This window comes from Hipposideros armiger, unplaced genomic scaffold (assembly GCF_001890085.2).
Source record: "Hipposideros armiger isolate ML-2016 unplaced genomic scaffold, ASM189008v1 scaffold_587, whole genome shotgun sequence".
Classification (NCBI taxonomy): domain Eukaryota; kingdom Metazoa; phylum Chordata; class Mammalia; order Chiroptera; family Hipposideridae; genus Hipposideros; species Hipposideros armiger.
The window spans coordinates 231,643-256,440 of NW_017731937.1; the positions used below are offsets into that span (position 1 = coordinate 231,643).

The 24,798-nt window shown below is 36.9% G+C and overlaps 2 protein-coding genes across 7 annotated transcripts in view; one reads left to right on the forward strand and one right to left on the reverse strand.

The window, feature by feature from the left end:
• Positions 1 to 4,849: 4,849 nt before the first annotated feature.
• CGGBP1 (CGG triplet repeat binding protein 1) lies at positions 4,850 to 11,741 on the reverse strand. Of its 4 annotated transcripts, none has more exons than XM_019624399.1 (3): positions 11,609 to 11,741; positions 10,756 to 11,006; positions 4,850 to 8,898 (listed from the first exon to the last, which is right to left on the reverse strand). In XM_019624399.1, exon 3 carries the CDS (start codon positions 8,877 to 8,879, stop codon positions 8,376 to 8,378), a length of 504 nt encoding a protein of 167 aa, XP_019479944.1. In that variant the 5' UTR covers positions 8,880 to 8,898; positions 10,756 to 11,006; positions 11,609 to 11,741; the 3' UTR covers positions 4,850 to 8,375. The 4 variants fall into 4 exon arrangements, with proteins under 4 accessions (XP_019479944.1, XP_019479941.1, XP_019479943.1 ...); XM_019624396.1 differs by having other exon boundaries at positions 10,803 to 11,006; positions 11,609 to 11,739; XM_019624398.1 differs by lacking the exon at positions 11,609 to 11,741 and adding an exon at positions 11,221 to 11,602 and having other exon boundaries at positions 10,803 to 11,006.
• A 296-nt stretch (positions 11,742 to 12,037) lies between these two features.
• The window catches only part of ZNF654 (zinc finger protein 654), a 79,520-nt gene continuing 66,759 nt past the window's right edge, over positions 12,038 to 24,798 (forward strand). For 2 of the 3 annotated variants that reach the window (XM_019624390.1, XM_019624391.1), the window contains exon 1: positions 12,038 to 12,325. In XM_019624390.1, coding sequence (XP_019479935.1) covers positions 12,137 to 12,325 — 189 coding nt within the window. In that variant the 5' untranslated portion in view covers positions 12,038 to 12,136. The remainder of the gene's footprint in view (positions 12,326 to 24,798) is intronic. The other variant, XM_019624392.1, reaches the window with a different exon arrangement.

A 24,798-nucleotide genomic window follows, 5' to 3' on the forward strand; every position in this document is an offset into this window, starting at 1 on the left:
AACCTTCCATATATTGTTTCTTAGGAAGCTTTTGGAGGATGTGCTTAAACCAAGCAACAGATTAAGCAAGGTACAGGTTGTGGATTCAGGAAAGGAAGGCTCTAGCCAGAAAAGCAGCAAAGCAAAGAGACATCCCAGGATGACCACTGTTTTGGACCTCGAGACAAACAGGTTCAGATTTGAGCAGGAAGAAAGAACGCTGAGAACAAAGGTCTCTGGAAAGTAAATGATATTGATAGCTTGACATGTTTAAGCATTTTGAAAGGTATCTGCCATAAATAGGTATATAGGTATTTGCCATATCTCTTGGTGAATTTGGGAAAAAGAGAAAACAAGCAAATAAAAATTGATAAAATGATAAAAAGGATAAAACTTTAAGAAAAACTTAAAAATTATGAGAAAGGAAATAATCACAGTATTTGGTTTAGTGGTGAAAAAATCATTTACATGGCCATAAAAATGGAAACATTTTCTACTGATTTTAACTACATAAAAATGAAGCAGTGCTAGTGGAAAAGAACAATATCTTTATTTTTAAGCATCACATCTTAAATTGATAAATCAAAATTTTAGTATACCATTCAGAAAAATGAAAGTAAAAGAAGAAACAGATAAAGGGTTTAAAGTAGGTGTTGGGGGAGCTGAAGAATAGGGAAGGGTGAGTGGTTGAGGCAGGGATTACGGATTATAAATCACTTAGCATTATCTGATTTTTAAAACTACATGCATGTATTATTTTGACAAAAATAACACATTAAAAAAGAATAAAGCAGATAAAATGATACCAAAATATGCTAAATATAATTTGAAAACATAGCTGTAAATGTTATTTCTTTCCTAAATGTAGTATATTGATTGATATTCCACACAGAGTTAAGAAAACAATTAACTCAATCAGATATTTATAATATTGGCATTATTGCCAATACCGGTTAACAAATATAAAAATCAATATGACAGACACAGTAAAACACAGCTGAGTGAGTTTAAGGTTAATTGCAGTTAATTGCAGTGACAGAGAACTTCATTGTAAAATCTATTTCTATAGAAATGTAGAATATGGAGTCATGTGCATGTATAACTTGATGAAGATACTGGATAGGATACAGCTTTCTGGCAGTATTTGCAGTTTAAATTACAAAAACCTGAACCAATTTATGGGTATGCCTAAAAATGTGGATTAATGAGTACATGGATTCTAGACATGAATTTGCTCCTTAAAACTCTTCTGCTCTCTCAGTGAGTTGATAATATTTTGTGTTAGCCCAAGATACAGCATTAAAATCTAGAAGCGGGAGAGCTGAAGAAGCATTCAGGGAGAAAGAAGGAAATCAAGACAGGAAAGAAAGATTAAGAACAGATAGCCATTAGTATGGAAAAAGATTGCACCGTGATGGTTCTGTATTACTGCTACACTGAGTAGTAAAGGAATTACTGTTGTGTCAGTAAGCAAGTAGATGCTAGGCCATTCCCCAGGAGAAAGAGTATTCAAAAGATGGCGAGTTCCAAAATAGCAACCTTCATGGGGAGGAATAAAGTTAGATAACAAATAATTACCATACGTGGCGTTCCAATCCTGATCTAATGCTGGTTTTCTGAAATAGGAAATTAAGTGTTATATGTTGCAAAGAGCTACCTTATGATATTTTATGACATTCATTTTATTCCCGTTAACTGATAGATTTTGAAACATGTCTACCAGGTTTTAGCAGTGATCAAACTTGTGTTTTTTTATAGGCAATATTGAAGCACGGTGGAGAAATGCATACAATTACTATGTCACCATGTGCTTACATTGGCAGCACTGTACAAACAGCTTGGTAAGGTTTTATAACCTTGGTATATCAGTGTCTCACAGCTGTGTTCGTGTCGACGTGTGGCGGTGTCTTGCTGAATAGCATTCATTATTGTGTGTTTTTGTGTGCTGTCGTGAGAATGTCTGACCTTGAATTAGAGCAATGAGCAAACATTAAATTTCTTGTTAAATGTGGCACGAGTGGAAGTGAAATCAGAGACATGTTAGTCCAAATTGATGGGGATAATGCCATGAAGAAAATGGCAGTGTACAAGTGGATTAAACATTTTTCTGAGGGCAGAGAACACATTATTGATGAAGAAAGGTCAGGGTGGCCAGTAATGAGCAGAACTGACGAAAACATGGCAACAATTCGTCGAATTGTATGTCAAAATTGTTGGCTGACTGTGAGATGCATAGAAGACCAAGTAAACATGGTAGAGGAACAGTTAGGAAAATCTTAACTGAAAATCTTGGCATGAGAAAGGTGTGTGCAAGAATGGTCCCGAAGGAGCTCACCGATGGACAAAAGCAAAGGAGAGATGAAGTTTGCCAAGACCTTTTCGAGAAGCAAGACGATGTTTTGGACCATGTCATCACTGGTGTGTACCAATATGACCCTGAAACAAAGTGTCAAAGTTTACAATGGAAGTCAGCCAATTCTCCAGGACCAAAAAAGTTCTGTCAGTCCAAATCAAGAGTCAAATGATGTTGCTAACCTGTTTTGATATCAGAAAGATTACTCATTATGAATTTATACCAACTGGACAAAGAGTTAACCAAGTTTACTATTTGGAAGTGCTAAAAAGGCTACGTGAAAAAGTTAGACGAAAATGACCTGAACTTTTTGCCAATTCATGGCTCATGTATCACAATGCACCAGCTTACACGACACTGTGAGGGAGTTTTCAGCCAGTAAACAAATAACTGTATTGGAACACCCTCTCTAGTCACCTGATCTGGACCCCCAATGACTTCTTCCTTTACCCAAAGATAAAGGAAATATTGAAAGGAAGACATTTTGATAACATTCAAGACATTAAGGGTATTAAGACGACAGCTCTGATGGCCATTCCAGAAAAAGAGTTCCAAAATTGCTTTGAAGGGTGGACTAGGCGCTGGCATCAGTGCATAGCTTCCCAAGGGGAGTACTTCCAAGGTGACCATAGTTATATTCAGCAATGAGGTATGTAGCACCTTTTCTAGGATGAGTTCGTGAACTTAATTGTGACACCTATTTGTTTATTCTTACGGTATTAAAATTAACTTCCTTTTACATATCTTTACATATTCATTATTTTGTTTTATAGAATATATTAATAAAAGTGGAATTGCTAGATTAAAAATAATGCATCAAATTATTACTATTGAATAGGTACTACATGAGCATGGTATGAAAAAATTCAAAGAGGAGAAAGGTATATATTATAAAAATGTTTTCCATTACACACTGGTTCCTTTTATGCTTAAACAGAAAAGTTTGGAGAGCCTATCATTTAATATGTATAGCAGCCCAGGAGGTGGGATGATAATCATTAGTTAATATGCGATTAGGTACACCAGTGACTATTTTGACAGCCAGTATGCAATCAAGCTCTTCATTTACCATGAGCATTCAATTAAAATGTGTGGCAGATTCTTATTTTACAGGCGTTTAAATTGATCAATACTGTTGCTTAATAGATTTTAATCTGGAAATTAGTATTTTGTGAATTACATAGACTACCAGATTTTCAAAGGATATGCAGACCATTTAATCTGCACAGTTTCAATTTTTATTGCTGTTGTACGAAATAACACTTCAAGAATCAAGATGAAACCAGTGATAACTACTTTGCTGGTAACTAGTCTCATGAGGAATGCTTAAGAAGTTGCTTAGAAAAAACAATGTGTATACCCCCCCCCCAATTTATGATAATGAGTTATCACTAGAATTAAAGGTAGGGATTCCCCCCCCCCCCTGATGTGTCCCCATTGGCTAGAGTACTATCAGGCATGATAAGGATTCAGTAAATATTAGTTGATTGCATAATATTCAAATTTAACCAAGAGCTTGAAGACATGGGCTTTTAAATTATCTTGATTCCAACATGTTAAAAAGAGTTGACACATTCATTCTAAATAGTATTTATATAAAACAACTGAAATCATGTAACATATTGGAAAGGTAATCAAATGAAAGTCATGCCATACCTATCAAATATATCCCATCATAACTCAGTCCTATTCTACTTCCTAGTTTTAGCTTTCAAAGGGCTAAGTTAGCTAGTCTCAGCCCAGGAGCATCTTTGCATCCTGACATACCATATTACAGGTACATTAATACAACTCAATTTTATACAGGAAAAAAGGGAACTGTCATGAGACCCAGATGCACATACATTCAGTTGGTTTACATTTAATAAAAGGTTATGATGAGATTCTTTAGGAAAAATGAAGACAGGTCTCTGATGGTTTGGAAATATTAAACTGGAAGCAGAAGTACTGACTTATTTCTTAAGGTCCTTTCTACCATTTTGATTCTAGGAAAAATAAAAGTCACTTTATAAATTCATTAATTTTTGCCAAAAAGAATTTGACAAATAGAAGTGAACAGTCCTCAAAATTACATACACTAATAAAAGGTAAGGCAACTTTCAACTTCTATACATTTTTTTGCCCCCAGTAACAAATAAGAACATAGCAAATCTCAAACCCAGTAACACTTGAGATGCAAATTAGGCCCATCTTTGAGTAATTAAATTTAATTTAATTACTTTAAAGTAATTAAATTAATTACTTTAATTAAAAGTAAAAAATTAAAATGTTTCTTATTAAAAGCACTGATAAAGCTTAAACATTACAAACATTACCTATATAATTTTTTGGGGAAGGGGCTATGTGTAGCTACAATGTGAACCTGACATGACAGAATACTTGTTTTACATTGGAAATAAGGACCAATAATCTTACAGAGATATAACTAGTAGAAAAATAAAACTCAATTAGTAAAATTCTGTGAATCTTCTGGAATTATGAAATGTTATTCACCCACAAAAAATGTGCTTTCAAAACTTCTGAAACAAATTTTTTGAAATTTATTTCTAAAAGTCAGAGACAAAATTTTAAAAGCAAGACATTTATACTAAGAATACATGCGTGAGCAAAAAAAGAAAAAGCATGGGAATACAAATATGGACATAGTAAAATTTTAATGAATACAGTATTCTGGATACAAGTGGAATACCACTAGGTAAGAATTGTATTTACCTCAGAAGGCTATGATAGGATAGCATGGCTTGAGATAAACCAAGGTTTAGGATAGCCACTTCACTATTCACATTTTAATCGGTGCTGACCAGAAGCTAAAGCAATTTCTTTTAGACTAAGATTTTCAGTGAAATTAAATAATAAATCTTCTATTTAATGAAGGTGATCTGTACTCATTTAAAGGCAGTTGGGGCAAGCCAAACCATGGAGAGCCCTTACAAAGACTAAGCACCAAATGAATTGTTTGTGGCTTTCATTTTGGGTCACCTTAAATTTTATTTTGTTTAAATGTGTTTTCCATTAACATTCACATACAAATTCTTTCAGGCAAGTTTTTAACATGGAATTTTCTGCTTAGAGATCTTGCCCACTGTTACTTACAATAGTTTTTAAGCAATGAATACTTCAGAACAATCTCAAACCCATACTTAATTGATTACAATTCTAAGATGCAGAATTTTAATTTTAAAGTTTTCTGGTCCCTGTAAATTCAGTAGGGCCAAATGCATTAAATGGAAGTAGCATTTGTTTGAAAAAGAAAGTCTTACTCAAAGATGATAATGAATAAAATAATTATTTAGGCTCTCATACACAATCTTCCTAAATTTTCACCCTGTAATGATTATAACGCCCTTCAGGCTTGCTATATGCCCCATAGAATCAAAAGAAACTAATGAGGAATTTAACATTTCAACAAGCTAGGAACTATTTACTGTAAGCATATAGTGAAATTCTGGAAGACATACTATCATACTTTGAGAAAACACTATTAACAGGTAAGGACTGTTGAAGAAGGGAGTTTATAAATGAAACATTACAAATCTTGTTTATGCATACAACTTACAAAATAGAAAAAAATGCTATTTTCCCAATAGTATAGCATCACACTAACACTATAGTTAAGATTGAAAGCTTTGTACACACGTCCACTACACCTCGACAGCAGCATATGCTTTAGACATTCTCATTTGTTATCTAACATATGCCAACTACGGTTTCACGGATTTGTACAGTTGAGCAGGCTAAAACCATTATTCTGCTTTGTTTATTTAACTATGAGACAAAGTTAACCAGTTTCAGGGAACGAAAAGTTTTATAATCAGTAAAGAAACATTGAACCTCCACAACAGGATGGAAAACGCTTCTAAGGACCATGATATAATCCTAACAGGAGGATGGATTATGCCCCTAGATACAGTGTATGTGGGAATAGTTAGGAGCCTGGAAAAATATTTATATGGGACCTAAATAATCATTAAATCAGTCATAACTACTAGAAATGCAAATGTGAGTTATTGGTGTTTTTTCAGTGGAGCACCATCCATTTTACTGGTTTTGACTACTCAAAGCTGTTCTGCCACTACGTTTGCTGTCGGTGTAAAATATCCAAACAACAGGGAGCAGGCTGAACGAATTTTGAAAAATTAGAATGGGTGTGTATCGAACCTTATTTTTGCATTCTGAAAACCGTGCTATAAAACTCACTTATTTTCCCAACTTCTGAGACCTTCTACATAGATAATTCAAATTAAACATGGTTGCCTGCAAATTCTTTAGGGGAAGGAAAAGCAAAGCAAATTTTGGTTGTTTTGTTGCTGGTCTTCTCATGTATGTGCTTTATCAATGAGAGCACTACTCTAGGCATTTATTGTGCTACTTAACATAACTGAACATGAGAAAAACGGGTAGTTCACATTTTGACAACTGATTTTCTTTTTGTGGGGGGAGCAGGGGGTGACAGGCTTATTTTAAAATAAAAAAAACCCCAAAATATCCACATAAAATCTAAAATCAGATGGGCACTTTGACAATCTGAACTAGGGACTTAGGTCTATAAAAGAAACAGACATGGAAAGCTGTTTCTGAAAAATATAAAATCTAACCTTGTTCATATTCACTTTGGCTTTTTTTTTTTAAATGAAAATTTGTGGTAAAATGACCTCAAAGATAACTCCCGCTGTCACATAGGGCATCATTTGTCAGTGCTTTGTAATAGAAATATATTTTATAAGTATTTTAACTTGACTATTTTCAAAGAACGTAAGATTTTTTTTAAAAGCTCTACTCAAAGTTTTCAGCTGCTTAGTTTTTAAAAAATATAATTTGGGTCTCCAACAAAGAGGACGTAACTGGTTTAAGCTACTTTGGTAACCTTAAAGGATAGTGAGGTTCAGATAGAGATCATTTCCTGAACATGGCTGACCTTTAACAGAAGTGATTATTTCCTCATCCAAATAGTTATGCAGGATACTGCCAGATCTCCACTACAAAAATCTTGCCAGTATTTCTTAGAAAATTGTTTACTATCCATTTAAAAACCTTGTGCCACCAGAGGCAAAGTACATCAAAGTGAAAGTAAGTAAACTTGTTTCTAGTCTATTTATCCTAAATAAACTCTTATAAAATCATATGGAAAAATGTATAGAAAGTAATTTCCGTATCTATTAACCAAAAATTACTTATTTTCTGTAAAAACAGAAAACTCAATCATAAAATGTCTACCTGCTTAAATTAAAATGCCAATCCTGAAGTCTTTTAACATTAAGATCTAAAAAAAAAAATAATAATAATAACTTACAAATTCAAGATGATGCTTGAAATGAAAGCTATGGTTCAAAAATTTGTGTTTATAGTAAGAGACTAAAATCATGTCACTGCAAAATTCCCTACGGTTTTTGGCACTGACATTAAAAGAAAGATTTTAGTCTTTTGGTCACTTGAAGCTGCTAAATACAACGAGCCTTTAAAAAGGGGGGAAAAAGACAGTGAGGAACTGAAGGGTAGTTAACTACATCATATACAACAAGTAAAGCAGTTTGAAATAAACACAGTCACTTTCTGTTAGGGATCTGTAGAGACAAGAACAGTTTCCCACAATCCCTTCCTTTTTGAAGAGAATCCTCTAATCAGAAGTAATTCCTTTAAGTTACTGTGAGTGGTATTGCCTGGCAGCAGCTTCAATTTCCTGGGCTAGTCTTCAAGCCAAGTAATTAAGTAATCTCACAAGGAATAATCATACATGGCAATAGGGTAAAAAAGCAGGGCAGTTCTTCCATGCACAAACATTTCAGGAGAAAAACCATCAATTTTAAAGATAACCATGAGGTTTAAGGTATCCTAGCATACTCTAAACCCTAAGTTTTGTTTTACACCGTTGGTGACTAAAATTAACAGTAACTTTTACATTTTTTTTGCCTGCAACTATATACACATTGCAAAACTATTCTGCATCACATGATTTTAAATGAAATAAATATAAAAATGAACCACACAACACATAACTTTAATACTCCACATTATTATCTTGATCACAATGGTGGTAACCTCCTTGTCAACAATCTTGTGAGTTGAGGAGTTGATTCTCATTCTCATATCCATCAGGCAGATATGCTCTCCTCAGCTGGTCTGACTTAGGTATCGAGCCTCCATTCTTCACATGGCGAGACAGGAAAGCACGGACTGCTGGGTGATCAGCCTTCTCAAGCGGGATGTTAGCTTCCAGGCACATTTTCACAAAGTCCTGGATAACACTGACTTTCTCTGTTTGTGCAGTACTGTTGCACTGAAGGGATGCAGTTAGAGGCCTCTGCTTCTTTCTCACATTCTGCTCTTCGAATTCTGCCTTTCTCTTTGTATGAGTCTTTGACTTGAGGTGGTCACTAATGGCAGACTTGCGAACATGATTCAGAACCACATTGCAAGAAGTGCAGAAGAGTTTCCCACCATCTTCGTGCAGCTCACCTCCAAACTCAGTGACTCGATCCAGGGGAGTCACATACAAAGCAGTCTTAGAACGGTTTCGAGCAGGTGGTGCTGTCACTACAAATCTTTCCATTCTGACTTTGAATAAGGTTCTTTTAAGACAAGAGAAACAAAGGTAAGTGTTGTAACAACAATTAGGGAAGCTATTAACTATAAAGGAGGTTATAAACATTTTTAAGATTTAAAACTTCAGAAAACTTAGTTCAAATTAATAGACCACGTGTCCATTAAGTCTTAACTTACCTGGAAGTAACAAATAGGTCCATTCCTTGATTTTGATGAAAGTCAAATAAAACTATGAAAAAAGAGCTGTAACTATCTCAGATGTCACTATCTTTTAGGAAAACCTAATCGCAGGTTAATATTTAGGGTATTAATTATATTATATAATTATAATGAGATTAATTATTAATCTCATCCAATTTAGATGTGGATTTAAGTTTAAAAGAGCTTCTTTTCCTTCACAGTTCTGGGGCAACTGCTGTTAGGAACACAATTGTAGGAAACTGTAAACAAAGTTTGTTCAAACAGGTGGGTAGCTAAACTGGCATAATTCTATATGAAGATTAATTTAAGTTCCAAAATTGGTAAGAAAACAAAAAGCAAAAACTAAGACAGACAAAATGCAATTAACGTCAGCAACGTTGACATTAAATGTTAAAACCAAAATAAAGAGTTCAAAGTAAGTCATTTTTTAATGCATATTTATCTCTACTAGATTTTCCAAAAGGTGATGATCAAAATATGCAAAGTGCTTTTTCTAACACTATTTTCCTTTTTACCATTAAAGACTAATACTTACATTTATTAATATTTATTTCACAAATTAACTAGTAAATCAGAACTAAGAACTTATTTACATAGTGCCTAGTATGATAGATGCTCAATCACAATCTGTTGATGGAATAAATGATTATCTTTGCTATTTTTCCAAATATTTAACTTAGAATCAGCTTAATAATTCTAAATTTATCCTAATAACAAACTTTTATGATCATTTGCAAAATCATGACGTTATGGGCGCTGAAAACTTGAGATACTGAACAAATGTTGCTTATGGTGACCAGTGTTCTCTTGGGCCATGCCTTTGGGTTAAGCTCTTACATTAACCTAGATATAAGAAATTAAAATGAATTTGATAGAATTCAAGATAGAATTCTGTTCTTTTTAAGTATGTTAGAGACTAATTTCTAAGTGTGCTCTATAAGTGTAATCAGAAACAATGGCATTAAATCCATACTAGAGAATTCATAGCTGGGTAACATGAAATCTCTCTCAAAAGAACTATAAATTGCCAATGTGTTAGACATCTACAGACATAAACTCAGAGGACTTAATATTTCACAGAAATTCTGTAAAATAAAGTTTAGATTTGAATAGGTTTAATTCTATTTTTTTCCCATTAAAAATTGTTTCATGCGTGGATTTCATGTGCCAAATATCATATTTGGCTATAGATTTTTCAATGGCAGATAACACAGCTATGATTTCTACCTAATAAGTAGCGATTTACCATCACACATTTGCACTTTAATGGCCTGTATTTTATACTCCTATAGCAAATCAGTCCCAATTATGATAAATGGCTCTGAACCAGTTATAGAAAAATTACATATTTGTGCCCAGTAATGCCTAAATCTTTCTATGTGAAAAGTCTTCTGTCTTTAAATATTTGGATTAAACTTAAAAAAAAATGTTCGTTATTATCTAAGGCATAAAATACTCAATCACTTGTAATAATGTGAAAGGCCTATACATTCCAACGTCTTCTAACTTTAAAAAGTCTGTTTGTGTTACTGCACAGGCAAATATCCACCCAGTAGAGGATGCTCGAGTTTACAGAACCGAAGAACAAAAGTGTTTTCAATAGAAGGTAAAGATATTTTAAATGCGGAAGTTAAAAAGTTAAGAGCAGGAACTAGCCAACAAAGAAGCAGCAAATCACTTACTAGATCAAAATAAAAGTCATCAGAAGTTTTCAAGTTTAAATGTTTACCCGATCAGTTTCCAGTTTCTTTCGTCTTGATAGTTAGTAGTAAAGGGTTCCCAGCGCAAAACCTGAGACGCATATAATCCTGGCACTTTCCGTTTGTTCAAACCGGAGACGCTTTCAAATCAGTTTTTCAACAAGTGGTGGTGGGGAAATAGTTTCTGGGCTTGCACCCTGTTTTCCCTGCGGTGCCGGGAAATCATGCCTTTACTGTAAAACACGAAAAACAAACGGAAAGAAAAAATGGGGGACGGGGAGGGAAATAAGGGTGGATGAAAAGATGAACGAGAACGTCAACAGCTACCACGCAGGTGTGTTTAAGACCGCTCCCGTTAGGAAACTCCAGACCACATATCCGATACCAACGTTTAGCCCAACATTTCTCAATCCCAGTCCCTTCTCAGGAGTCCGCCCCGCTTTGCACCTCCTCGCGCGCCCCAGGCCCAGGGTTCGGGAGGGGGAGGGAAGGCGGGGCGCGGGACGTTCTCGCAGTCTAGACTCCCTCCTCCCGCGTCGACACTAGCACGTCGGCGCCCCACCGCCCCTGCACCGCTAGCTGGGCAGGGCCGAGTCCCAGCTGCAGGCGGTGGGCCCGGCAACTCGACAGCCGAGTTGGCGGCAGTCTCAGGGGAGGAGGCAGTAGGCGCCTGACGAAGGCGGCCCCTGTCAGGCTTCCCGTCTCCTCCCTCTTCCTCCCGCCGACAACGGCGCCCCGGCTCCGCCCCCGGCTCTCGCTTCAGGACGGAAGGCCCCGGGCCCAAAGCCCGCACCAACGGCCGGGCCCACCCTCGGCCTCCCTAGTTTCTCGGTACCGTAGGATCGTGGCCGCCGCTAGGGGAAGTGGACGAGACCCGGCCGGAAAGGAAAGGAGGAGGAAAGGGAGGAGCAAGAGGGTGAGGGAGGAGGAGGACCGGTCGCCGTCGCCGCCGCCGTCGCCGTCGCCGCCGCCGCCGCCGCCGCCGCCGTAGCCCGATCGAGCCCCGCGGCGGCCGCCGTGTCCCCCGCCGCGCCCCGTCCTCCTGCGCCGCCTATGGCAAAGCTCGTAGGCGGTCCCCAGCAACCGCCGAGCAGCACTGACCAATGGACAGCGGGTCTATCAAACAGACGGCTGAATTGGCCAATAGTAGTGAAAATGCGGGTATGTGCATGATTGGCGGCTAGATTTATCCAATAAAAATTGGGGGCGTGGGTGGGCGGAGCCGGAAGTAGAGCCAGACGAGAGGCCCCTGTCGGCCTGGGGGGGAGGGAAGGGGGAGGGAACTTGAGGAGGAGGAGGTTAGCCGAGGCAGCTACAGCGGCGGCGGCGCAGGGGCTGGTACGCGCTGGGCGGCCTGAGCCTCATGGCGGAGGAAGAGAGCGACCAAGAGGCCGAACGCCTCGGAGAAGAGCTCGTGGCCATTGTGGAGTCCCCTCCAGGCCCTGCGGGGTTTAGAGTTGCGGGCGACGGCAAAGGCGGCACTGGCGGCAGCAGCTGCAGTGGCGGCGTCGTCGGGATCAGCAGTAGGGATTACTGCCGACGTTTCTGTCAGGTGAGGCGCCCGTCGGCCGCTCGGACTTGTCACCCGTGTTCTGGGCCTCCCTGCGTCTCCTGGCCTGCTGGTCCTCGAATCAGGGCTGTGTCCGGTGTTTGCTCCACCAACCTCACAAGGAGAGGGAGGGTGAAGCTCCCCCCTCCTCCTCCAGCTTGGGGTGGGGGGCGGGGAGCGGGACGGGGTTGACCCGCGGGTTTAGGGTTGCTGAGAAAGTGAGAGTTGGTCGGCGGCGGAGGGGCTGGAAAGGAGGGTCAGCTGGCTGGGAAGCTCTGTAGCCCTGACGTGCCTCCCCTTCCCTAAACAAACCCTTCTGCCCGAGGGTCCCGCCTTCTTGTGTTTCCTACCCTCCTCACCTCAGTTGGAATCTCTGGCAACATTTCCTGCCTTCTCTGGCCCGCCCCTTGCCCCCCATGTTCTCCCCTTTTTCGGAGATAGGAAGCATGCCATCTCTTGCTCCCTCTCCTGTCATCGCCACCCTTCCCCCTCTGCTAGGGTCTCCTGTCATCCCCTCACGAAATCCCGCTGGGCCAATTCTGTTGGTTTAGGCGCTGAACCACGGAGATTTAGTGACTTTTTCGGAAGGTGGGGTTAAGACTGTGATTGTCATCTTTTTTTTTTTTCTTAACCCCTTTTCCCAACACACGAACTCTCTTTTCTAATTAACTGCTGGTAGAGAAAGTAATTTTCCTTAAACTATTGCTCATTCTTTAAATTACAACGTATTTATTTAGCCTGTAAAATAGTGTCCGAACAGTCACAGTAAGTTATTTACTTGGTCGACTGATGTAGTTTAAAATGTTTGACTATAATCAAATATTATAGCACCAAAGTAACTCGTCTGGGGGTAAAAGTTGTGTAATCTTCATCACATCTACGTATATTTATAGTTTAAACATTTTGTTCTCATTCACAATAGTCTAGTTTTGCAAGCTGTTTTGGAAAGAAGTTTTACTCCCTTTTCACTCCATTTCTTTTTTTTATTTGTTTATTATCTTGGATGTATACAGTTCAAATTATGGTTCCATAACTTCCTAGTTGTGTTACCTTGGACAAGTTACTTAACCTCTCTGTGCTTTAGTTTCTTCTGTCAAATAGGGATAGTGATTAAATGAGTAAATATGTAAAGGGTTTGGATCCTTTATGTGTTAATTAAAGTTAGCTATTAATTTCATTCTGGTAACAAGGAGGAAATAAAGTTAAAAAGAAGTGGGTATCATACTTGCTGAAATTTGATTTTATGACTTTCCAAGTACTGAAAGGAAAAGGATGGAGGTGATATTTTCAGGTAAGTTTTTAATACTTTAAATTGTCCTTTGATTTTGATTTCCTCCCTCCCCCATGGATAAGCTGACTTGAAGGTGGAAATTGTCTTGGTGTAAAGGGTGTGAGGGTGTGTCATTTTTCTGTGGCATTAGTCTCTAGTGACTTTCTTGAAAATGTATTCTTGTTTATTCTTTTGGTATGGAATTCACTGGGTTTAGAGGTTCAGTGTCTTTTACAATACTTGTCTTCTATATGTTTTGCATCTAGAAACCATGCTATTGGTGAACTTTGTATCAACAGGAATTGTAAACATTTTAATATATTCACAGAAAGTATTTTTTTCTGTGTTTTGCTTTTGATATCATTAATGAGAAACTTTTACCTTTAGCTTTAATTTACTTGATCAGATAACCCTTAATTGATGCAGGATTTGAAATTTTATTTGAGGGCCAGAACATTTTTGGAGAAGTTGAACTGCCCTTATTCTGTTTTTAAAATGAGTTTTAAGAACAAGTGAATAAATTTAGCTTATGAAATATAGTGTCTGAACAGTGACAGTAAATTATTTTAAGAAAAAATGAAGTTGACTGTTTAAAAAACTCCGCTACTTCCTAAATATACATGGAAAGAAAACTAAATGGGAAGAACTTAACGAATTTTTATTTTACATTGCTAAATTATGAATTAAGTTATACTGACATACTTTCATGTTACCAACTTTTGCCTGAAACCTCATTACATGTTTTATAATACTTTAGATTAGTAGTAGATCTGTTCTTAGGGTTCCTGTCCTGGTTCTACCCTGCAGGTGAGCTTTGTGAAGTCCTTTTTTGTATTAAAACTTTAAGATAGAATAAAAGATTACCTGTATTAATTTGAATTTTATCCATTGATTAATAAAATTCTAGTAGTATAGTAGTTCTGTTTTATTTGCATCACACTTGAAAACAAGGGAAGAAGTACATTCATGATCTACTTCCCCAAGATTTTTTTTTTAAACATTTTATTTCCTAATATTTACTAAGGGTAATATAAAGTAACTTGCATTTATTAGTAAATGACTTAATTATGAGTAATCCATAAAATGGATAATATTCACTTGGGTGGGTAACAGTTAACTAAATATATGACTTATACACACAGCCTTGTGGCATTGAGAAGGCTCCAATTTATCTTCCTGCTTTTAGAGACAAATATTAATAAAAATGTCTTGGCAGTTAGTTGTGTGGGTGAAGGGAGAGAGGAAGGAACACTTCTTTTCGAGAGAGGTTCATATGACTTATACCACATGGAAAAGTAAAACAGAAGACAACAGATAATATAAATGATAAATCATTTATGCTCTCACTTCATTTGATAATATACTTCTCTATTTGAGAAACAATACCAGTAATTATAAAATCTCAAACTCAGGGAATAGTCCCTTAGGCTTCAGCTGATTTTTGTGATGATGGATTTGGAAATAATTACATGGTATAATATCAGACAAACTGCCCCTATCACATCCTCCCTTGGCTTTTATTAGTAGACTCTTAACAAATGCTTAAATAGAATTGGCTCTTAACTGATTTAATTTACTTTGAGAATAAAATGAAGGGTAAATTAATTTTTGTTGAGGACCTACTAACTCTTAAGGCTATCAGATAGGTCCTGTTAGATGCAAGTCGCATAGTTGAAATTGAGGCCTGAACAAGTTATATTGTCTTAAGTTTTGGTAGGTGGAAAGCTGGGATTTGAACCTAGCCTTCAATTTCTACTGAAAGGCAGATTGAAATTACAAATAAATTCTCTAATAACTATAAAGTGAATTGTTTTTGCCAAGTTGTGCAAAGAGGATAAAAAGTTACTGGAAGTGCTCAGGGAATCATGGATGAAAAAATTTAAAAGTACTCTTTCATTATGCCACAGTAGAAAAAATATTTCGAGAAACGATCTGATAATGATTATTTCTCTGACTTGTTAGGTGCTGTGAACTTTTCCCCAATTCCTGAAAGTTGTAATAATTCAACTTATTTTGTTGCTAGATATATTGAAAAATTTTTTTTTTTTAAAGATTTTATTGGGGAATCGGGGAATGGGAACAGACAAGTTGCTGTCCATTTGTTCTTCAGTCTAGTTGTGGACGGCATCGCTTCACTGGCCCATGTTGGTATTATCATTGCGCTCTTCCCGGTTGAGGCATTTGCTTGCCGGCCATTGGATGGCCGCTAACGGCGGCTCACAGCAGCCCAGGAAAGCTCATGCTTGCTGCCGGCCAGCCCCACTGCAGCCTATGCCCTCGCTGGCGACTCACAGCAGCCCAGCTCCAGGTCGAGCTGTTGTTCACCATCTTAGCTGTAGAGGGCGCAGCGTCACTGGCCCTCATATGGGATCTGAACCTGGGCCCTGCTGCTCAGAGCTGGTGTCCCAAGCCAACTCCTAACCAACATACCACTCTGCCGGCCCTATATTGAAATGTTTTGATCATAAATTGATTGTAAGCTAAGCAAGTTAAGGTACTTTTTTTTAGTTCAGTGCCAGAATTAATATAGTGAAAAGAATTTCTGGCAACACTGTGATATGTTGATTAAAATAGATTTTTAAATTGTTTCTTACTACAGTGGGGTTAATAGGCATCCCATGAGGATGTCATGAGTATAAAATGAGAGAATAAATGTGAAGCGCTCAGTACTATACCCAGAACATAGATAAGCTTAAATAAATAGAAGCTATTAATATTCCTCATGTGAAATCCTTTGAAGGTTTAAGAGGGGCATTAGAGATAATCTAATCTGCATATCACTTATAGTTTGTATGCCACAATAAACTGTAGAGAAAATTTAGAAATGTTGCAATTCTAAAATTCTGTTATTTAACTGGAAAAGCCAAACACTCCTGATAAAGCACTAAATGGTTTGCAAAAATAATTACATTTTCTCAGTGATTTTGTTTCCTGCAGGGGGCATTTGGCAATGTCTGGAGATATTTTTGGTTGTCCTAATTGGGGGTGGGGAGATGCTACTGGCATCTAGTGGGTAAGAGGCCAGGGATGCTGTTGAACATCCTACAATGTGCAGGTCCGCCTCAACAAAAAAGAATTACCTGGTCCAAAATATTGGTAGTGCCAAAGTTGAGAAACCCTGCTCTACCCTTACTTTGGAACTCTTAGTGGATACTGTGTATCTGTAATGCTGATACAAGTGGCAAAAAAAGTATTTCATGATCCCCAAATAAATTCAAACAACTACTGTGTACCAGGCACTTTAATAGCTGCATAAGAGACAGTCTAACAGAAAAAAGGGTTTTCCTCATGATTTTATAAAATACATGCTAATGTCTCTTAATTTAGAGAAATTGAAGTTTGTTTTAGGAAAATACAATCCTGATCACTTGGTATAGAATTTGTGTAATATTTATAGTTCTTTGAGCAGTTTCTCAGGGTATAATAAAACATTTTTAACAATTATTGCTATTCATTGGAATTATTTTAAAATTTGCTTTTACTTTTTATAAATGTTGTATGCATACTTAGTTTAAAAAATCATACAAGACTACATATTAGGAATTGCATTTTGCAATAGAAACGTGACTTAAATAGCTTAAACAATAGAATACATTTATTATGTGAAAAGATAGGTAGGGATGTTATGGTGACTTTGTCATCATTGCACTGTCATTTGCTTTTTCTTTCTTTTTTTTTTTTTAAAGATTTTTATTGGGGAATTGGGATGGGAACAGTGCTGGGGAATTGGGGGAAGGGGAACAGACAAGTTGCTCTCCTTTTTGTTCTTCAGTCTAGTTGTGGAGGACGTTGCTTCACTGGCCCAAGTTGGCATCATCATTGCGCTCTTCCTGGGCGACGCAGATCAGTTGCCAGCTTCTGGACGGCCGCTCACAGTGGCTGCTGGCTACATACGGTAGCCCATGGCAACCCACTGCCACAGGGGCTGCAGCCTACGCCATCACCGGTGACCCACGGCAGCCCAGCCCCAGGTCAAGCTGCCATTCACCATCTTAGCTGTAGAGGGCAGTGTCACTGGCCCTCATATGTGGGATCCGAACCGGGGCCCTCTGGCATCCCAAGCCCGCTCTTAACCATCGTGCCACTCGGCCGGCCCTCATTTGCTTTTTCTTACCAGTCATCCTTATCTTCTTATCTCAAGTTTGCCTCATGTTCCAAGATAGCTGCTGGAGTTCCAGCCATCACATCTGAGTTCATGTAGCAGATCAGGTTGTTTCTGGAGTAAGCCCAAAATATCTTGCACTAAACACTAAATCTTAATAAGTACCACTGTCATCTTGTTAGTTAGCTATCCCCCCCCCGCCCCCGATAAACACATGTCTATGATTCTGTTAGCAAGGAAGAAAACAACAATGGATATTGTAGAAGCAACCATTCCCCCCCCCCAAAGCTTATAATAAAAAATAGCAATTCATACTCTGTCCCTTTTTTCCCTACTTCTTTCCCAGGGGTAATCACTTGCAACTCTTTTAGCTCTTATGATATGTACCTTTATGGTTATAAATATTTGTTTTCTTAGTTGTAGATATGATCAGTTTAGCCTAGTTGACGGAGTAGATGAGGACTACCTTACCATCTCACTGTTCAGCATGTACACTTTGATTTTACCCCTTGTTCTCTATATATCCCCTTTCCATCTCTCCAACCCCTTCCTTCCCTGCCCCATTATGAGTTCAGCCTTTCCAGAGAATTAGGAGTTTCCACTGATCTAATAGGGAAAGGGATCAGGGGGAGAAGTTCAACTGATTTTTCTGGTTTTGACTCTACTTTCACCTCCACTTTTAGAAGTCTGTGGTGTTTCAGATTCCTGAAATTTTTGAAAGGGTTCTTCAGCACAAATCAGCTTGTTCCTGAACTCCCTCCTTCCTTTCTAAATAATAGCTACCCAAATGTTGTTATTTCTCCTTTTGCCTTGTTTTCCTCTTTTTGGGTTTATGTCTTTTAAAACAAATATATTTTTACTGTTATTTTTGTGGAATTTTTGAGTGGGAGCAGAAGTAAATGCATGTTCAATCTGCCACATTTAACTAGAAGTCTCAAATTCATTTTTTAGCACAATAAAGAACAATACATCTCAGAGACAAAGTATTGAAACTAATTCAGTGATTTATTTACTTTTGAAAAAGAGTATCCTACTTCCTGATCTACTCTGTAGTGAATATTCAGACCTAGAAATAATTTCATCACGAGTTTATGTGTTCCTTTTAGTGAAATTATTTTTATTACTAAATTGCAAATTAAAGTTTTAGTTTTTTTTTTCATCAGTTTTCAAAATTTGACACAGTTGGTACATTTCCAGTGTTCATAAAAGGTAAATTCTATGGAAAGACATTAACTTATTTATTATAATTAGGAAAAACAAAACAAAATGAACCCTAGATCTTGGCGACTGTATTCAGGGAGCTAAATACTTTTTGTTGTTTAATGCTTTTTTTGGTTTACTTTCAGAACTGAATTGTACTAATTGTTCATAATGATATTATTCGTAATAGGAAATCATTGAAAATAACCTTAATGCCCAAAGTTAGGGGAGTTGTTAAATATAATGGAATTCTATGTTCTCTTTACAAAATTTTTTTTTTTTTTTAAGATTTTATTGGGGAATTGGGGGAGGGAACAGCCTTGGGGCATCGGGGAAGGGGAACAGACAAATTGCTGTCCTTCTGTTCCTCAGTCTGGCCGTGGAGGACGTTGTTTCACTGGTCCAAGTTGGTACTATCATTGCGCTCTTCCTGGGCGAGGCAGATCAGTCGCCGGCTTCTGGACAGCCACTCACTGCAGCTGCTGGCCGCTCACGCTGGCTGCTGGCTACACACGGTAGCCCATGGCAGCCCACTGCAGCAAGGGCAGCCTACGCTCACGGCAGCCCAGCTCCAGGTTGAGCTGCTGTTCAGCATCCTAGCTGTAGAGGGCAGCGTCACTGGCCCTCATATGTGGGATCTGAACCGGGGCCCTCTGGCGTCCCAAGCCAGCTCTTAACCAATGCGCCACTCGGCCGGCCCATCTTAACAATATTTTTAAAGAATATTTATTCATATGGGAAACTGTTCATGGTATAATAACTACTGCAAAGACAGAGGAGACAGGTAATTTCACTTTTATATATATAAAAAAACTGAAATATACCTAACTGTTAACAGTCGAGAACTTCTTAGTGATATGTTTATAGCTAAATTTTATTTTTGTTTCTATACTTATTTATTTTTTTGTATTTTCCTGATTAAACCTACTGCCTTTATAATCAGAGGAAATATAAAGTACAATAAAAAAATACATTTTATTTTTTCTCTCCCTCACAGATTGCTTATTTTCTATGAATAAATGCAAGATTATTTTGAGTATGATGAAATTTTAACTACTTTGTTTCTCAAAAATATATGAAGTGCTGTTGCGTTGTGTGTACTTATGAAGGTTATTTTAGGTTAACTAGTGAGATCCTAAATTTAAGTAACTTCTTTATACACAATTTTGCATTAGATATATGTCCATTATTGCATCCTAATTACCACCCCATCACATTGGCTGAAAAAAAAAAACTATCTCAATTTTAATTTTGTAGATAAAATGGTAGGAGAAAATATTTTTACATTAAGTTCACTGCCTTTAAGGTCGTTAATGATATCATGTTGCAGTTCTGCCAAACAGAAGTAAGGTACCAGTTGTACTATTATTGCTGGCGCTAAATCTTTTTGATTTTCTGCCAAAGTATGCCACACTTTACCTTAACAATTACAAACAAAAGCAAAAAGGAGAACTTTAGATTAAATTTAAGAAAGCTTTGGTAAAATATGTCTGGTGAGGTATTTGAAAAAAAAATCAATAAAATATAATCAATTGATATGCCATTTTAAATGTATACTAATATGTAATGGTAAGTCTATTTGGCTACTTAAAATCTAAGGTAATTTAATTAAATATTCTAGTTATGTTGTAAATCAGTTACAGTAGTACCTACTCTAAACTAGAGAGTATTTTTAAGTTTCATAATTTCTAGTAAATCTAATACAAGGTATCCTTCAGTTTTCATGTAATATATATCACATTGATTTCTTGGCTTTCTTTTGCTTGGACAGGTTAGTTAGTTCATTGTTTCAGCAGTACTCTGTATTCAGTATGGATCTGCTCTTTATATGAGACCCAGTCAGTGTCACCTGGTTGGAGCCATGGTGGGACCGTGGTGGCAAACTAAATTTGACAGGAGGTCCATTTGTATAATGTGTTATATACGATCCTAAAATCCGGTACATTGACACTGTGTACCAAACACTCAATATTCAACTCTCCAGAGCAGCAGGAAATATGAAAATAGCTAAAAGACTGCCCATCTAAGCAGTAGAAAAATGAGTCATTGATTTAGGTTTGAAGCTTGGGCATATAGTTGTAAGCAAAGAAGCATTGTCCCTGTTTTTATGTACAATTATAACTTTGATTAAGTTCTATAAAGAAAAGGTGTACAATATAGTAGGTCCCCCCTTATCCACGGGGGTGGGGTGGGGGAGCACGGGGGTATATTCCAAGACCCCCAGTGGATGGCCTGAAATCGTGGATGGTACCAGGCCCTATATATACACTGTATTTTGCCATATATAATGTGCACTTTTTTGTCCAAATTTGTGAGGGAAAAATAAGGATGAGCATTATACATCGGTAGTACTAATTCCGTATCCATATAAATGTTTTAAATTATTTTATTTATGCTTCTGAGTTAAAAGTGTAATTCTAGATATCAATAATGATATTCATATGCAAAATAATACCCTGGAATATGATAATTGGTTTGTTGAACTTATGATGGACTTGCAACCACGAAGAGTTCTTGGCTTTCTATGATGCGTAAATATCGTAAATTCATCACTGGTACATAAAATTTCTTGTACCTCGTATCTGTTCTTGTACCTCTTATCTGTTCTTGTATTTTGTAATTCTTTGTTGCATAAAATTTCTTATATCATAATATGTTGAAAAATAAATGCTAAAATTCCTTTATAATACAAAAACAAGTACCTAAATGTAAACAAATATTTGAATTAAAAAATTAAAGCATTTTTTCCCCTGAAAGTTTGGGCCAAAAACGTGAGTGTGCATTATACATGGCATAATACAGTACTATGTTTTTTCCTATATATACATACCTACAGTATAATTTATAAGTTAGGGATAGTAAGAGGTTAACAATAATAACTAATAATAGAACAATTATAACAATATACTCTAATAAAAGTTATGTGGTCTCTCAAAATATTCTTAATGTACTGTACTCACCCTTCTTGTGATGCTGTGAGATGATTCAGTGCCTATGTGAAGAGATGAAGTGAGATGGGTGCACTGGACAAATGGATGATCCATATCCTGGGCTGGAAGGCGCGGGACTGCACAAGGTTTCATCACGCTATTCAGAATGGCTTGCAATTTAAAACTTACGAATAGTTTATTCTGGGATTTTCCATTTGATAGTTTCAGACCGCAGTTAACTGGGGGTAAACTGAAACCACCGAAAGGGAAACCCTGGATGAGAGGGGGATTACTGTACTATAAAATGAGGGCTAATAAGAGGCTTGCCTATTTTTAGATTCTTGAGCAAGTTGAACTATGCTAAGATTCTTTGGTTTAGTTTGAACATGTTGAATTTAAGGTGACATTCTTCATCCAAGGGGAGATCTTAAAGATAGCTGGATTTACAGAGCTCAGAAGTGAGGCCTGGTCATCAAAGTTATGTGGATGGTATTTGAAGTCATGTGTATGAATGAGCTCACATAGACAATATAGAGTGGGAAAAGAAGAAGTTTCAGGAACTCCACTGTTAAATGAACTTGTAGGAAATGTTCAGTCTTCAAATGAAGTCTGAGAAGGATGAGTTAAAGAGGTTGGAGAAAACCAAGCAACTGTGGTGTTACAGAATGCATTGGAAGAAAATGTTTCAGGATGGAGTGAATGGTAACTGGCGTCACAAGCAAGCCATTGAAATCGAACCATTGAATTATATGGCAGTCTGGTGACTGTAAGCAGAGCAGTTTTGATGTAGTGATGGGAGCAGGAGTCAGACTAGAGTAGTTTGAGGAGTGGGAAACAAAGAAATAGAAACAGTAAGTATATGTGACTTATAAAGGAGAGGGAAAGATATGGGTTGGAGCTGGAGAGTTTTGGATTGAAGGTGAGGATTTAAAAAAAAATTGGTGAGGATTTGGCATGTTTAAAATCTGATGAGACTGATTCATTTGAAAGGAAGAGGTAAATCTACAGAAGAAAGAAGAGATAATACATAAAATTCCAAAAAGGAAAGAAAGAGCAAGATTCAAAGTACAAATGGAAACGTTGCTTTATATCGGAGCTTTGGGGTAGGAGGAAAGTTCATCTGTTGAGTACCTGGGGGTAGTGAATGGAGGTGTAAAATAGTAGCTTCTTAGAGAGGTAGACTGAATTGACCTACAGAATCATTTGCTGATTATAAATGTAGAATGAGCACTAGTCTGTACTTTTGTTCAGCAGAGTTTATTATATGTAGGAGAAGGCATGGAGAACAGGATTAGTTATGGTCATTCATTGTTGAGCAATATGTTATAATTGTCTAGTTAACTAACTTTGAGAAAAAAAGGGGACAGGCTCATTCTCTGGCTCCTTTAGTGGTAAAACAGTACAGTACTGAGAAGTAAAAGGAGAAAGGAGAAGGAAGAGAAGTGGTTCTGTCAGTAGTTATTAATAGATGGGTACACAACATTGCTCTGTGTATTGTGAAAGTGTGTGTGTATCCCCAATAAATCATGTACACAGTTTATTAATATATATTTCTATAACTGGAGTTTGCTAAAATTAACCAGTATCTGTTTTGGTTACCCCAAAGTTGAAATGTTCTAAATACTCACTAATCACTATTGCCAGTGATTCAGTATGTGTGTGTTATGTTTTTATATCTGGAAGATTTACTTATTTTATTGGAATGCTCTATAGATGTATATAACTCAGTTTTTGAGTGTTTTCCATGTATCATGTGATAAGTCCTTTACCTGTTTTATCTCATCTAATCCACTACCCTACAGGATATGTGCCATTGTTCTCAATTTACCGTTCAGGAAACTAAGATGAGAGAGATTAAATGGCTTGACTAAGTAAACAAAGCTAGTATGTGATAGTTAGATTGGAATCTGGCCAGTCTGACTGTCAAGAGCCCATGTATTTAGCTATTCCAATATATAATACACATGCTATTGTATCTAGGAATATGCATTTGGTATCTATCATAGCATCTGTGTACATCTGTTATATGTGTACATACTACAGCGTACTAAAGCAGTTATTAACTGAGTAGAAGTGATTTAAAAAGACTCAAGGCAGCACATACTAAAGATGTTATGAATGTAAAAGAGACAGAGAAAAATGAAACCAAAGCTATCATAAATTCCTTCTAAGAATTGACTCTCAAGTCCTTTGAGTGGGATATATTTCTCTTAGAAGCAGTGGCTCACTATAGTGGTTATTCTTAAAGTGCGAGAGTTATGATGATTACAAACCAGTAGAAGTTATTTTATGTTATCTATCTTGTGTTCTTGAAGAAGGGTATGGTATATGTTTTAGATGGTTACCTTAACTAAATGGTTAAATTTTAAACTTTCAGTCTCTCTATAGTATTTAGATTTAACCTTGAATACCTGAAAATCTTAGTAATCTAGAGTACAATGGATGTGCATTTAGACTTCATTACCTGCCCTTTTACCATGCTTTGAAAACTTTTGCCAATAACTTCTCAGGTTATAGAACTCATTAGTAAAGCCTAAAATTTATATCCCATGCTCATGAGAGTGTGGTGAAATAGATACCTCATTTTGGGCTGGTGGGAGTAAAAATTGCATCTTTTCTGAACCATGATTCATCAAAATATATTAGAAATGTTAAAAATAATTTGTACCTTTTGACTTAGTAATTTTCCTTGTACCATTAATTTCTGAGGAAATATAAATTTGGACATAAAGCTATTTGTCACAACATTGATTATATTTAATAAAAGGAATTAATGGTATATGGAAAAGCAACCAGAACATCTAAAATGGTTTAAAACTTCTCAACCCTCCTAAACTAAAATGTTATTCAGCCTTGAAAATGATGTTTTCAATGACTACATAATGACCAACGAAAATATAATATGATAAAAAAAAATTAGGTGGAAAAATTTGTTTGTAACAGGATTATACAATTTGAAATTAGGCTGGTCCAT